Genomic DNA, 16,533 nt, shown 5'->3' with positions numbered 1-16,533 from the left:
GGTTACTTTTGGTCTTGTACATAATAGTTAGTAATAAATCATATTTGTTCTTCCTACTTTTGCCTTCTTCTTCTTCACATCCATTCATCTTTGAGGTTTCCACATTGAACACCTGTGGCGCGATTTTGGCCAACGTTTCGGAATCGGGTTAGTGAATGCTAATGACTCGAACTTCGGGTTGCTAAAAACCGCTCAGCAACTAGACCATCTAAAACCGGGGTTCGAGCGGGAGTCCCTCCCCTGCTTCGCGGTCAGGAGTGGCACTCAGGTCCTTGGGACTTTTCGTAGATCAAATACCCTGGCTGCTCCCGACCGGAAGGAGCGTTGGGACTTCAGGACTCACGTCGCTCAGTCGCACACAAGGGGATTAATCCCCCCTTGGTAAGGGGAAAAAGGGCCGACGGAGAGACTGCGCAGGGACGGAGAGACTGCGCGACTGTTCAAAAACAGAAGAGTTGGCTCGCAACAAGTTGACTGCACAGGGTAAGTATCTATGAATACCATCTTGTTAAAAAAGGTAATCAAACATGTTTGTGGTTTATAATATTTTTTACTTCTGGTCGGCCGTTGCTCTTACGAAAACGGTATGATAAGCTATTTATACACGTTATCATGGCAGGAAAAACACCATGGGGAGGAGGGATATTATTAGCATTAATATTGTTTTGTAATATTAATAATACGTTATTGTCATTATTTTTGTTATTGAAAGAGTCTTTGGAAAAACGCCACGATAAAGCTAACTTAACATGGATATACACCTCAATATGCAACCCCATTGATGGCAATGGCGGGGAAAAACCCCCTTGGGGGGGGGGGGGGGGGGAATGAATGTGCTACAACCTTCACTATGTAACCCTTAGTCATCCTGTCAAGTTTGGTTGAGATTGGATAAGTGACGACGGAATGTATCATGGTCAAAAAGTCATCAGACAGACAGACGCCAAATTGCGTATTTTAGTATGATGAAGTCGTTCAAACAATTTAAATCATTCTCACCTCAGTCGAAGAAGAATGAAAATAGGAATAGCTTGCGTTGCCGCTTGGGATTTGCCCAACAAACTGGCAAGATGCCTCCGGAGATGGGACGTCACTGTACGACACAGGCATCGGCACCGTGTGCCACGAATAAGCCCTGAGATCTTGCAGGTAGCCTTCCTGCTCGACTTTCCGGCGCATTGTCGAATTCCAGTGATTCTTGATAGCGTTGTCCGTCCTACGAGAGACAGCCACGTAAAACATCTGTTGATTGAGGCAGAAGCCATACTATAATCAAGTTTGTCAGGTGTAGGTGGTTGGAAATGCTGTCCCGAAAAACCACCTTTTGCTCGATCAGTCTGTATTGCTGTCTCTCAGCAGGTGATCTGTATAAATATATGTTATGTCTCCATAAAGAGCATGTTTTCTCATCAATTAAGATCATGCCAGTCAGTTCTGCATCCTCAAATGTGGAGCACAGAAACTTTTCATTATTTACATTTTATTGAATCAATCGCTTCTCCAATTGCTTCCTGAACACAAATGGCCAAAAATGACAAAATTACTGAAACAAAACAAAAGCTGCAAAAAAAATCTGTTCTTATAAAGAAAGACTTTCACCACGGTATATATTTGTAGGTTTGGTCGGTACACTCACCGCCCTGGAAGCAGTTTGGCAATCTCGGCCCATCGATTCCCAAGCTGTTTGTGTGCCTCGAAGATCACGCGGTCCTCCTCTTCGGTCCACGACGTCTTCTTCACCTCCGGGTTGAGGTGATTGTGCCACCGCTCACGACACTGCTTTCCTATGCGGCCCTTCAGGTGCTTAGCGATAAGCGACCAGCGCTTTGGCCCGTACTTGTGCACCAAATCAACTACCTGGTGTGGCCAAAAGCAGATTGGTCGAAGAATAATGACATCTTCCCGATTTATCAGACAGAAATAAAGAAAAAAAAGATTGAATTTGAAGCCTCTGTTCTTCCCTTTTCTTTTTTCTTAAAGGGACACGATCATAAAATCAAGCCAGATCGGACTATTCTTTTAAAACCGTACCGTATTTTAAAATCGGACCGTATTTTAAAATCAGACTATTTTCACTTCCATTATGCAAATGAGCTACCTCCGTGATATAGGTGCACACCTCATTGACGGACACGTACGTCTGCATTTCATCACAAGTTATTGTAGCGTTCAAGATGCTGATGTGCCAAGATTTTAAGTGTTCTAATCATCAGCATCCATAACCCACAAAATGTTCATCAATTATGGTGTTCTTTGTGGTTGAAAAATGAAGAAACAACCAAATTGAACATCAAAACGCATGTTCATTCAAAATCGTGTTGCTTGTTGAGACCACTTCGAGCAGTCATCGTTCGTATTTGATTAACAGGCTCACTACCTGGGAAACAAGCCTCGAAAATTGTTGAAACACGATGATGTACCAACACTTTTCAGTCAAAAATCTTGCATGGTTCCCCATTACAACAGTCTATGGTTCGGAGACATCATGCTGAATAAAAAAACACCTTTTAGAGGCCATTTTTCCCCGCAAAGCGGGGGTTGGCCTTTTTCGGGCACCGTGGTTGCTGTTGTTTTTGTTGGTCCCCTTTTTGAAGCAATGTTTTACGGCCGGATGCCCCTCCTGCCGCCAACCCTTTTTGTCACCTTTTACGACAAACAGGGAATTACCAGTGAACTGGTACTCAATTTGCCGACCTCGGAAGGATGACAGGCTGAGTCAACCCTCCTGGCGTTAATTCAGCGATCGACCGGGATTCGAACCCAGGATCCTAGGATCCTAAGCTGGCACCCTAGCCGCTAGCCCAACACCATGCTGAATATACAATATAAACGGAGCTTGGACTCTACGTACCTGCATGTGCGTGCGTGCCTGGGCTCTGCTTGTATTCTCGTAATATATATTTATATATATATTTATAAAGTACTTGAGGACTAGCTCTGATCTTGGCTCACATGGGCCTGGCTTGTAATCAACAGGTAATTCTCACCAGTCTCTAGCTCGGTACACCCTGCCAGCAACGGCACAATACTAGTTAGTAGGCCTGGTGGACAGTACTGGCAGCTGAAAGACCGAGACGCCGAAAGCAATAATATCCCAATCAATCAATGACTATTTTTGTTTATACTTACTGGTAGAGAAAGGGAAAGAACCCTTTTGATCATATATCTATATGAGAAAGAAATGGTTAATTGCAAAAATCATGAATAAAACGTGTCGAGTTGACCAACCGAAGGCAGGGTGAGGGGTGGGGAGAATCTATATAATAATACCGTAAGGACTCGACTTTGTTATCCCTTTTACGCCGCACCCAGTGACCCGATGCCCACGGCACTAATGGATTTACGATCTACGAACCGCGCTCTTTGTTTATCACGTACAGCCATACTCGAAAAGTCTGAATTAGCCGACGTTGGGACCCAAAAGCATCCGATTAACTGCCGATACGACGCCATCTTACGACGCCATCGTATTGGCGTCTGCTGGGCGAATTGCCGTCCGCTGATTGGACAGTCGAGTGGTGTGATCATGGGTGGTGTGAACCAAATGGTCTTTTTATTCCCTTGAACATTTTAAATTAGGATATAGAAGGAAATGTCTTTATCATCATTTTAATAAAGTTAAATGGAGTGACGTTGCGATACTCGGGGTGCGTTGCATAAATCCTCGTAACTCAGAGAGGTGTAGCAGGTGGCGAGACGTAAGGAAGCTTAAAGATAACGAGCTGAAAACAGACGAACGATATGTCAATCTCTTTCTACACCGAACGGAAATAAATGTATGAGAGCGGGCAGGCATGGCCTGAGCACTTCGAGCAGAGAGGACTGATTGGACTTAACTTAAAGAGAAAAAATTGGAGCTTAACGGCAGAAGAAGATCCCATGAGCGCTGCCGTCACTTATCGAGGTGTGTTGAGGTCTGAAGAGATTAGGTGGTTTATAGGAGCGATTTGCACCTTTTTACTGCTTGAGGTGAGTTCGGTTCGTGTTTTGTGACTCGTAGATTTATTAATCAAAACACGGTCACAGTGGCGTCAGGCACTGTGACCGTGTATGTGACTCATATTCGCGATTACCACAGAAGCACATCGACGGGGAGTATCTATATAATAATACCGTCTATATAATAATAGCGTAAGGACTCGACTTTGTTATCCCTTTTACGCCGCACCCAGTGACCCGATGCCCACGGCACTAATGGATTTACCATCTATCCCCTATGCCATCCATAATGGTACACTCTATCCATACGCCACATCCTCCCTTCCGTGGATGTTCCACGGCTTTCGGCTAGTCGATACTATTCTCGCTGAATATAATGTAGGGGCAGTATGTACATTACTAGTGAACTGTCTCGACACAACTAACGACAGACGAAGTTGGAAAGGATAATATTATGGATGCACAGTCGCATGCACGCAGGAAGGCCGACACCGAGCTCCTTTTATATTATATATTCAGCATTATCTATATTATAAAAAGAGCCGTGTCTATCTTTCTGTATGTTTGTCATGATATAACTTGAGAACGGATTAACGGATTTCAATAAATCCAACCAAGGTGGATTCGAGTAACTCACGGGAGTGTTTGCGAGTCAAAAAAAAACAACTTGTTATGGGTACATGGACATGCATGTCAAAACTGCAAATGCCAACACGTGACGTTGGTTATCCCTGCACAGCGGGCAGAATCTCCCAGGAATCCTTATTTTTTCTTCCCCCATAGATTAGCCATCGCAGCAAAGATTGGTATTTCCATCAGCGAAGCAATGGGTCTTATATTCTAGTGTCTCTGGGGAATCTTGGGAACCGTACACAACTCCCTTGGGAACCTGTCTCTGGGGAACCGTAGAGTGTCATGATGGGGGAACCCTGTAGGATTTGTAGCTCAAAAGTGTCGGCACGGCGTCGTGTTTCAGCAATTTCCAAGGCTCGTTTCCCAGGTAGTGAGCCTGTTGATCAAATACAAACGCTGACGGCTCGAAGTGGGCTTCGCAAACAACACGGTATTTTAAATGGACATACGTTTTGATGTTGAATTTGGTTGTTCCTCGGTTTTTCACAAACAAAGCACACAATCGTGGACGATCTTTGAACACAGACATATGCGTCCGTCAATGAGTTGTGAACCCGTGATGTCACACGAATAGACGGAAGTAGCTCAATTGCATCACGGAAGTGAAACTAGTCAGATTTAAAAACACGATTATCCGGCTTGTTATTCTCTGAAAAAAAATATTTTTGTGCTAATGGGGCAGGGATATCATTCTCTAAAACATATCTCTTCAATAAATTCCATGATTGTGTCCTTCTAAGTACAAGTTCTAATGTGCTGTCACATTTCAGGATATGAATGCGAGCCAGAACTATATTTATTACGAATGTTGTTTGATTGACAAATGTCAAGCCGTGGCTATACCTTTTGGTCCTCTTCCTTCGTCCATGGACCCTTGACTAGCTCAGGATTCAGGACTTTCTGCCAGCGCTGGAGGCAGTGGAGGTCTGTACGGTTCTGCAACAAAAACCACCATGTACCAGATCAGCCCAAAACATGACTGTGCAATCACGGGGTTAATGCAACATACGACCGACAATAAGCGGCGGCCTCACCGTGAAAAACGTCGAAATGACCTTCCAGTTGTCCCGCCCGTGTTTGGCCACGAGCTTCTTGAGCTTGTCGTCCTGTTGAAGTTGAGATTTCTTTATAACATTAAATGCTTGCGACATTTTGCATACTTACTGAATAAAATATTCACATCACACTGAATTCCAAGCATTTTCCAGCAACTACGATTTTGGAAAATGACAAATTGAAAAAATTCCAGTCGGTGATAGGTAGGACCATTCCATCATATGTGCAATATTCTGTATGATTCAAGATGCGCAGGTGGGGTGGATAGAGGATGGGGGGAGGGGAGGTAGGGGGAAATGAGGAGTGATATCCAAGAATCTGAAACTACATCTCAAATTTAACACAATTGCCTTTTGAGCTGTGTGCTGAATTCCCAACCTACCTTTAAACTATCGCTTCACAGGTAGGGTGTTGCACCCAGGAGCACACCGACGTTCAGAAGGAAACAAAAATAACTACAACGGCACTCGGCAGAGTGCATACCTCCGCCAGGCTGAACAGTTTGTTTTGTATCCCAATGTTAGGCCAGACCTGGATTCAGACCTGAACCAAAATCTAATCGTCTTGTTCTTGTCACCTGACCAACTCGTCCACCTAGTTGTCATAAGTCATCCATAACTTTTTTGAATATCCTGCTATATATCGCTTTTCACCCGATCCCTCAATGGTGAAGAATCACTTAAGAATTAAAGAAATCTCGTATACAACAACAACAGGCATTTTAAGGCCATTTTCCCTGCTAGAGCGGGGATTAGCCTTGCGGACCCCATGACAATCTTCTCCATTTTGCCCTATTTTCTGCATCTCTCCTTGTTAACCCCCTTGCCCGCATTTCTTCTTCCACCACCTTCAGCCAAGTCTTTCTCGGTCTTCCCCGTCCTCTACTTCCTTCTACATTCATTTCCATCACTCTTCTCAATCAGTCACTTTCTTCCTTCCTCAACACATGACTAAACCATCTCAACCTGTTCCTCTTCACAGCATCAATCACAGGCTCTATTCCCATCATCTTTCGCAATTCATCATTTGTCTTCCTCTCTCTCAGTCTGGTGTTGGCTTAGCGATTAGGGTGCCGGCTTGGGATACGAGGATCCTGGGTTCGAATCCCGGTCGATCGCTGAATTAACGCCAGGGGGGTTGACTCAGCCTGTCATCCTTCCAAGGTCGGCAAATTGAGTACCAGCTTGCTGGGATGAATGATCACGGTGTGTAACCCGATTTAGAATAGGTACACCGTATCCCTGCGCATCGAAGAGGCGACCAAGGGTTGGCGTCAGGAAGGGCATCCAGCCATAAAAACATTGCCTCAAACAGGGAACCATGATTGTCATGAGGCCCGCAAGGCTAACCCCCGCTCTATCGGGGAAAATGGCCTTAAAACGATCGTTCATTCATTCTCTCAACGATACTCCGCACATCCACCGAACCATTCGCATTTCCACCCTTTTCAGCCTTCGTTGCTGCTCTACGTTCATTACCCATGTCTCACTCCCATAAATCATAACACTTCTCACACATGCAGCATACACCTTTCCCTTCAGCTTCAACGACACTCCCCTCCTAAAGAAATCTCGTATCCGAATCCATATTCAGATCTTCACCAAAATCGAATTGATTAGTCCTCGTCACACACACACCCAACCTCTCCACCAAGTTTTTTCCAAATCCGTCCAGAACTTTTTCAGATATCCCACAATGTATCGTTTTTGGCCCTATCTCCAAATGGTGAAGAATCGCTTCAAAAATTCTACTAGCTGGATCCGAATCCGGATCTTCACCAAAATCTAATCATTTAGTCCGTGTCACATACACTACGTCTGCCAAATTTCGTCTGAATCCATCCACAACTTTTTGAGATATCTTGTTCACAGACAAACAGACAGGGGTGAAAACATAACCTCCATCGACCTTTGGTGGCGGAGGTAATCAATTGGCCATTCTGATGGCCTCGCGTTCTCTCGTGGCCAATACAGATCTCCCGGTACCTTTAAACAAAGGTAAGCCATTGTGCGCTGCTATCCTGGCCAGCTCCTAAATCCCTGCTCCGCTTTTCAAGCGCACTACATTTGCAGCATGGCTGTGCTTCAATATCGATTCAACCACTGGACTGAACTTGTAGTTGGATCCCGGTCAAAATGTGCAATCTCTGGACAGCGTGCGAGGAAAACATTTCAACAGAAGAAATGACCCTTTTCAAATTGCACAGTCTTACGCCTTCAGTGATAACGTCCCGACAAAAGTCAGTCCATTGGAGGAAAGCTTCGGCATTTTGGACGTACCGTACCAACAATACGCGAAACCCGTGGCAGCCTGGACAAGGATCATACAAGATTTATGGGGGTGTTCTTCATTTCTGAGGTCTTCCATCCTCGGAAATAGAATGAGTGCACTATGCCCCCCCCCTCTCCCCACCCCAGCCCCACAACTTTCTTGTTCTACTCGCCAAAAGGTCCAATTCCACACGAGACCGCCTCCGATGCAGCTGTGCATTCTCAATGGTATATCAGATGTGTGGTTTCCTCACTTGGTCGCCCGGTGTTCGTTCATTAAAAGGTTATGCAGATAACATTGTCCGACGTAGATGCAGACCGTTCATTTTTCGCCATTAGACTTCAAAGAGATCTCTACAAGCATTCCACGCAACCCCTCTCCATCGCCCAACGCAGTCGCGAGAGCACCTGGGTTTTGTGTGGTTGCAATACAAAAAGGGCAGGTCATGTTGAATGGGACAGCAATTTGAATGGCATCTGCATTTGTATTCCATTTTACTGCATCGGTGATCCACAGTTACATTTCACTTCGTTTGGATTGTTTAAAAAGCTCTTCACGATACCCAAGCACATTCACACAACTGCTTCGAACAGTCACAACAGATGTCACCAACTTTGTCAGCGCACGGATCAAAGGAAATAGTGACTAAATTATGCTTCGGTGCATTGCAGAGGACCAAACACGTTAAAAACAATGAAAGCCCATGCCGGGGTAGCAAGGCCACGAAACAATGTGCCTACTTCGTCACGACTCCATCGGGACTTGCAGGTCCTGCGCTGATCCCTGCTCGGTCGCTGCTCGTAATCGTGATCATCTTGCACCTCGAAATCTTCTTCATCTTCCTCGCTGCTGCATGTGCTACAAGGATGCATGGCATTGGTCAGCACAACGATACATTCAAAAATACGTAAAAACAGCCGAGGTGACCAGATCCCCGGGTCCACCTGCAGCACATCAGTGAAGCAAAAGTGCAGAATTGATAAATTGGGATGTTGACGGAAATTACGGGGACTAATGTGATTGGGGAAGGGGTGGGGAGGTCTTGTACATATCACACCGCGCACCTGAAGTCAACGACTGCCCCATGCGCTGTGTCTCGGCGTCTACGCCTCAGGCAAGAACGAGAAGATAAGGGACACGTGCTGCGACCAGCTGGAAGCACCAGCAGCCCTCCCAGGCGCACCAATCGAGCACGTGTCAACTGGTGGGGCCAAGCCACAGTCATGCCGAAACTTAAAACAATGGAAAACATACGTGGCGCTCGGCTGAGAGAGAGGGAGAGAGAGAGAGAGAGTGGGAGAGAGAGGAGCGGAAGAGAGAGAGCGGGAGAGAGAGCGGGAGAGAGAGGAGCGGGAGAGAGAGAGCGGGAGAGAGAGAGCGGGAGAGAGAGAGCGGGAGAGAGAGAGAGGGAGAGAGAGGAAGATGGAGAGAGGGGGAGAGAGAGCGGGAGAGAGCGGGAGAGAGAGAGAGGAAGATGGAGAGAGAGGGAGAGAGCGGGAGAGAGAGTCCTTGCGTGTTGAAACGAGGCGACCCAACAACTTGGACCCAAGGAATGAATGTTTGGGGCTAAAACAATCGGGTGAGCCCAGTGGAGACCTTCCGCCGCACTATTCGTATTCAGTTGCGCATCTCCCCGGATTTTTCAGGAAATGTGACCGATTCGTGTTTTCAGTTTCTTTATTTAAATTGCACAAATGTTTTCTTCCCTTGGAGTCGGGACGAGACCATTCCCGCTAAATCCCTTCAAACAATGCAGCCACGGAAGAGAAAAGTTTATAACCCATTTGTAAACACCAAAAAGATGGCTATCTGAAAACAGGAACCAAAACCAAACACCCCAATGAAACCTCAAACACGTGTTCGAACATTCCATCCATCAATATGGTTCGTGCACTACCGGACGAGTTCCCACAGGCCTGATGGAAACAGCAAACTGGAATGGCTCCTGACACGTTATTTCAAAACGTAGAGACAAACACCACCAGAGGCTGGAATTGAATCAAACTCTGTGTTAAGGCCATACTGTAACTTACAGCACATCGTGGGGGGACAGGACATGATCATACCCAGTACTGTACTGGGATTTAAATGGTACAGAATGGGGAAACGAGACATGATCATACCCAGTACTGTACTGGGGTTTAACAGTACAGTATGGGGGAACTAGACATGATAATACCCAGTACTGTACTGGGGTTTAACAGTACAGTATGGGGGAACTAGACATGATCATATCCAGTACTGTACTGGGGTTTAACAGTACAGTATGGGGGAACTAGACATGATAATACCCAGTACTGTACTGGGGTTTAACAGTACAGTATGGGGGAACAAGACATGATCATACCCAGTACTGTACTGGGGTTTAACAGTACAGTATGGGGGAACTAGACATGATCATACCCAGTACTGTACTGGGGTTTAACAGTATAGTATGGGGGAACAAGACATGATCATACCCAGTACTGTACTGGGGTTTAACAGTAGAGTATGGGGGAACAAGACATGATCATACCCAGTACTGTACTGGGGTTTAACAGTCCAGTATGGGGGAACAAGACATGATCATACCCAGTACTGTACTGGGGTTTAACAGTATAGTATGGGGGAACAAGACATGATCATACCCAGAACTATACTATACTGGGGTTTAACAGTACAGTATGGGGGAACAAGACATGATCATACCCAGAACTATACTATACTGGGGTTTAACAGTACAGTATGGGGGAACAAGACATGATCATACCCAGAACTATACTATACTGGGGTTTAAAAGTACAGTATGGGACAACAAAACATGCTTAGCCATTATCATACCCAGTACTGTACTGGGGTTTAACATTACAGCATGGGGAAACGGGCCATGATCATACCTCGTACTGTATTTAACGGTACAGTATGGCGGAAGGAGACATGACCATTACAGTAGTTTGTAGTCCCTTACCAGGCCGTGGAATCAAACTGTTGCCGGGGAAAGCCAGAGAGGTCGCCGACAGCTTGACCCCCTCGCATAGTTTACAACATGGAGGAGTTCGTGCACTTGGATCCCGTTCCGGGGGGTTGGGGTTCACACTCGGACCACGTGCGCACGTTACAAGTTATAACGCGAAAGCTTCAGCGACGGAGTTAACTACGGAACATCCGGTAGGGTCGAGACTACATCAGGTAGTCGTGGCCCCGGAACAGTGTTCGCAGCTCCATTCAGTTGGACATGGAGAACGGGCAAAGACAGAAGGACGAGGCGACGAGGAAGCGAGTCTGAGGGAGCTGCGCAGTGACGGCCACGGACGCGTTCACAGAAACACTGAGTCAGAGTCCATTGAGTCACGATCAGTGCGAGTTCCGGGAGACCGTCGTCCATTCCCAACCCCCTAGCTGGTGCCGCTAGAGTTAAGGGGGAAGGCGAAGGTGTTGCAGACGATGCAACAGTTACAACACTCGGAGACAAGAGTGCGTACAGTACAAGTTTGCATTTGCGAGCGGCTCACCTGTTGCGGGGACGACGCGACATGCCGGTGTGCGCTGGGCCGTGCACACCCAGCCGCACGCCAGGGTTACGCCGGTCTCTGTTATGCTCGACCCGCTATCTGCACTCCTCCGTTCGCCCCCCCGTTCAGATTCCGCAATTCCATTCCTTTTTAAACACCCCCCGCGACTCTACGCAGTTAAACTGTCACGCCTCGCGCCAAATCTCGCGCCGCAGTTTGAACCGCTGCGCATGCGCATTGCCGCCGTCACGGCGCGGACGCGGATCCAACGCGTTACGTTTAACGCGCATGCGCGTCTCGAACGCCTCCACTCGTGGCGTGCACTGAACAAGCTCGGCATTGTCACGAAAATGCTTCACCCTCCAAAAATGCGTCTTATTAAGCGAAGCACTTCTCTTTCGGGTTGTTTTGCATTCAATACGTCGATGCGGCGATGTATGCGTAAACGGATCAACGTCGAATCCAATAATATCGCTGTCCACGTGCGAGGTGCACTGGTTCCATCGTACGTGTTTACTTTGCTTAATTGGTTTAAACAGCATCTAAACCCTTTTTTTAAGGGTACATCAATCGTTGATACATTCGCTTCAAATATTCTGTTTTTTTTGGTTTTAGACAGCTAAAGTGCAGAAACAACAACAACAACAACAAAATAGATAACAACGAAAGGAAATTTGACGGAGGAAGAGGCCATTTGACCCTTCATGCCTGCGCTGCATCAGCACCAAATTAAATAAACCATTAAGTGAAAGACATCTTCCCATTATCAGAAAGACACGCCCCTTCCGGGAGCATCCTGGCGGGGCGGGGAATATTGAAGGGGGCGGGGAAAATCTATTATTGCGGGACGTGGCTTGTAATCCCTTCTGTCTCCAGCAGGTGTTGGTAAACCACTTGTACTGTGCCCAGCCGTGGTTTTTTCCTACGATTTGCAGACGTACGTACATAGAGTTGCATCTCCCATATGGCATATAAAACACAATGTCAATTTGTGTGTTTGTACAGATGTCTGCCCCCCTTCACAAGGGTAGGTTTTAAAGGCTAATCGTTCAGCACGAATGTGTGTTCACTGCAGTCTATGTTGAGGCTAAAACTACCTTGAAAAACATTTTCCATAAACGAGTAATTTATATGTCTCTTCAATTGAAAATGTAGACGGCGGCTTGCAAACCGAGCCTCAAGGGCGGTGTACAGAAGCGTTTTTTTTTTTTTAGTCATGAATACAAGGCTCAAGGAGGTGAAATTTGCTGCACGTGATGTGCAACACACACAGAGTAAAATGAGCCTTCATTTACGTCCGTACGATGTCTAATAAATAAAGATATAAGCACATCTGATAGGAGGCCAAGGCTTCAGACATTGACACGCTCATGAGGCTGCACCATCAAATAAACTGGTCCAACCCGTCATTTTGATGGGCCCTTTACTAGTTATTTAATATAGTAGAATGGGGGGAGGAGTTGGAATGAGAATGTGTGGAAAGATCATGGACATCACCAAGGTGTTAAAAAAAATTAACCGTTTTTTTTTTGGGGGGGGGGGGGGGAGGAGGGAAGGTGGCGGGCGGTTTGTGGGTGAGCGAAGGTGGGTTTAGATTGAATAATGCACAAAAACTTTTTGTGATGAAATGTTTCTGAAGTCACCAACTGCCCCAGGCGCCGTGTATCAGCGTCTACGCCTCAGGCAAGAACGAGAAGATAAGGGACACGTGCTGCAACCACAGGTGTCTATATCTAATTCCAATTTAAACTTATCGACTGTTTCTGCTGCCATTTCCCTTTCAGGGAGACCATTCCATGCTTGAACTACTCACGGCGAACTTATGATCTTACTACCGTACTGTGAAAGACCCTTGCCTAACTCTACTCTTTACTTGCCTAACCTGCCTGACTCTTCTACACCTTACACTTTTTGGGGTTCAACTGCATCTGCCAATCCTTTGCCCAATCTATGCACGTATTAAAACTTTCCTGAATCTGATCACCCCAATCTTTGTTATCTACCTTACCTCCAAGCTTTGTGTCATCCGCAAATTTGGAAATCCTCTTTACCCCACTATCCAAATCATCCATGTAAGTTCTGAACAATAATGGTCTTAGTAATGATCCCTGAGGTGCCCCACTACTTACATCCTCCCAGCAAGACATCCGCACAGTCACACTTTGTTTCCTATCACGAATCCAGTTTCCAATCCAGTTAGTTACCTGACCAATCACTCCACAAACCCTCACCTTGGTGAACAACATCCTAGGTGATACCTTATCAAATGCCTTTTTGAAGTCTAGATATGGTGTCTACCACCATTCCCTCGTTCACCCAATCAAAAACTGCTTCATAGAACTCTAAAATATTTGCTAGACAAGACTACCTTTGGTAAACCTATGCTGACTGCCATTAATTGGTTTGTAATTATTTAATTGGTTCCTCATCTTAAATAACGGAGTTACATTTGTTACTCTCCAATCCTGCTGTACCTGTCCTGACTCCAATGAGCTGTTAAAGATATCCTTTAACATCTCACTTACCTGCTCTGCAACCTTGCCCCTGCCTGTGATTCCTTGCCAACTTTACCCTGCATTGATGCCTTGACCTGCTCCGTTAACATCTCACTTACCTGCTCTGCAACCTTGCCCCTGCCCGTGATTCTTTGCCAACTTTACCCTGCATAGATGCCTTGACCTGCTCCGTTAACATCTCACTTACCTGCTCTGCAACCTTACCCCTGCCCGTGATTCCTTGCCAACTTTATCCTGCATTGATGCCTTGACCTGCTCCATTAACATCTCACTTACCTGCTCTGCAACCTTGCCCCTGCCCGTGATTCCTTGCCAACTTTACCCTGCATTGATGCCTTGACCTGCTCCGTTAACATCTCACTTACCTGCTCTGCAACCTTGCCCCTGCCCGTGATTCCTTGCCAACTTTACCTTGCATAGATGCCTTGACCTGCTCCGTTAACATCTCACTTACCTGCTCTGCAACCTTGCCCCTGCCCGTGATTCCTTGCCAACTTTATCCTGCATTGATGCCTTGACCTGCTCTGTTAACATCTCACTTACCTGCTCTGCAACCTTACCCCTGCCTGTGATTCCTTGCCAACTTTACCCTGCATTGATGCCTTGACCTGCTCCATTAACATCTCACTTACCTGCTCTGCAACCTTGCCCCTGCCCGTGATTCCTTGCCAACTTTACCTTGCATTGATGCCTTGACCTGCTCCGTTAACATCTCACTTACCTGCTCTGCAACCTTGCCCCTGCCCGTGATTCATTTCCAACTTTACCCTGCATTGATGCCTTGACCTGCTCCGTTAACATCTCACTTACCTGCTCTGCAACCTTGCCCCTGCCCGTGATTCCTTGACAACTTTACCCTGTATTGATGCCTTGACCTGCTCCGTTAACATCTCACTTACCTGCTCTGCAACCTTGCCCCTGCCCGTGATTCATTTCCAACTTTACCCTGCATTGATGCCTTGACCTGCTCCGTTAACATCTCACTTACCTGCTCTGCAACCTTGCCCCTGCCCGTGATTCTTTGCCAACTTTACCCTGCATTGATGCCTTGACCGGCTTTGTTAACATCTCACTTACCTGCTCTGCAACCTTGCCCCTGCCCCTGATTCCTTGCCAACTTTACCCTGCATTGATGCCTTGACCTGCTCCGTTAACATCTCACTTACCTGCTCTGCAACCTTGCCCCTGCCAATGATTCATTGCCAACTTTACCCTGCATTGATGCCTTGACCTGCTCCGTTAACATCTCACTTACCTGCTCTGCAACCTTGCCCCTACCCGTAATTCCTTGCCAACCTTGCCCTGCATTGATGCATTGACCTGCCTGTGCGACACCAGGATGATAATTTATAGCAGGGCTAGATTCGAACCCAGGCTCGACAGCTGAGAGTCAAATGTGGCAGAGCAGATGAGCGAGATGTTAACAGATATCTTTAACAACTCACTGGAGTCAGGACAGGTACCGGAGGATTGGAGAGTAGCAAATGCAACTCCGTTATTAAAAAAGGATATAGAGAAGAATTGGGAACTTATCGACCTAATAACTTGACTTCAGTTGTAGGGAAGGTGTTGAAGACCTTGATTAAGGATCAGATAGGGAACCATTTCAATATATATTGTTACGTTTGTGGGGGTAGGTGATGACATACCATAGTGGAGGCAGGATTGTATAAATTAGCATGGACCGCGTGCGAGTAGGAAGCCAATCTCGATGTATTTAAGTAGAAAAACTGTGAGCTTAAGCTTGTTTACGTGTCTTCAGGTGGGGTGTGGAGCGTTTGTTAATTAGGTAGGGTTAAGATTAGTTTCTCCCAGTATGTGATTGCCTCCTGTGATTTTCACTATGTTTTTACAATTATAATGAGCCGGCCATGAAAACTCTCCATTAAAACACAACTACTGGCATAAACTGCGACAGAAACCCGAACATTCCCGGGCAGAGCCGAACATTTACGATCGACAGGTAAACCCGCCCCACCATACGACTAAGGAACAAGGCCACACCCCAGAGTGGGACGAGGGGCGTGGAGACTATCGTAACCGACAGACCACGCCCCGAGCTTCATCATTGGTCGAGCTCGACCATGGAGCGATGGAGTGGTGTCTCCTTGTCTCTCTCTTGTGCTGGTGTTGTGGCAGGCTGACGCTTTTGTCTCTGGCTCTCGGCTGCGGCTGGCTCGTGTGTGCTTTCTTGGGAGGACCGTTCGGAGCTGAGAGAACCTTTGCAACGTTGGAGGGGGTTTTTGACAGTGGTGCTCTTCGGAGATGGGGGAGCTCTTCGGAGACGGAGGAGGTCGCGAGCAGACTAAAGGAGGATGTCCTGCCTGTGTGCCTCTCACCGGCAGCTGGCTAGGGCACAACTCCGCGTCATCTTGTGCACTTCCCCTGCGGTGACTCAGGTTTGACGACCACCGAGCTCCTCAAAGTCCTCGTGGTGCACCAAAGCTGAGCAATGCTGTCATTTTTGGTTGAGTTCAACCGAAAGCAAAGTTGTTCTATGTTGACACGTCCTTTCGTGGTGAGGAGAAATCCAAAATGGCTGCACCCATGAAGACGAGATGGCATTGCGTAACTGTGGCTCTGCACTCTCCTCCTACTCCCCCACCCCCCAACACTCAAGGAAATAT

General features: G+C 46.7%; 1 protein-coding gene across 6 annotated transcripts in view; it reads right to left on the bottom strand.

Moving 5' to 3' along the window:
- Nucleotides 1–11,645, bottom strand: part of LOC137432979 (transcriptional activator Myb-like) — a 33,431-nt gene extending 21,786 nt beyond the window's left edge. For 3 of the 6 annotated variants that reach the window (XM_078783795.1, XM_068125342.2, XM_068125341.2), the window contains exons 1-6: nt 10,847–11,033; nt 8,640–8,757; nt 5,607–5,678; nt 5,416–5,508; nt 1,637–1,857; nt 1,000–1,216 (exon numbers count right to left, since the gene is read on the bottom strand). In XM_078783795.1, the coding sequence (XP_078639921.1) occupies nt 1,000–1,216; nt 1,637–1,857; nt 5,416–5,508; nt 5,607–5,678; nt 8,640–8,757; nt 10,847–10,914 (789 nt within the window). In that variant the 5' untranslated portion in view covers nt 10,915–11,033. Of the gene's footprint in view, nt 1–999; nt 1,217–1,636; nt 1,858–5,415; nt 5,509–5,606; nt 5,679–8,639; nt 8,758–10,846; nt 11,034–11,390 lie in introns of those variants that run through there. The other 3 variants (XM_078783797.1, XM_078783796.1, XM_068125344.2) reach the window with 3 other exon arrangements.
- Nucleotides 11,646–16,533: the final 4,888 nt, after the last annotated feature.

The sequence above is a fragment of the Myxine glutinosa genome, chromosome 8, assembly GCF_964187855.1.
Source record: "Myxine glutinosa chromosome 8, kmMyxGlut1.1, whole genome shotgun sequence".
Classification (NCBI taxonomy): domain Eukaryota; kingdom Metazoa; phylum Chordata; class Myxini; order Myxiniformes; family Myxinidae; genus Myxine; species Myxine glutinosa.
This window is presented reverse-complemented; position numbering and strand designations above follow the sequence as displayed.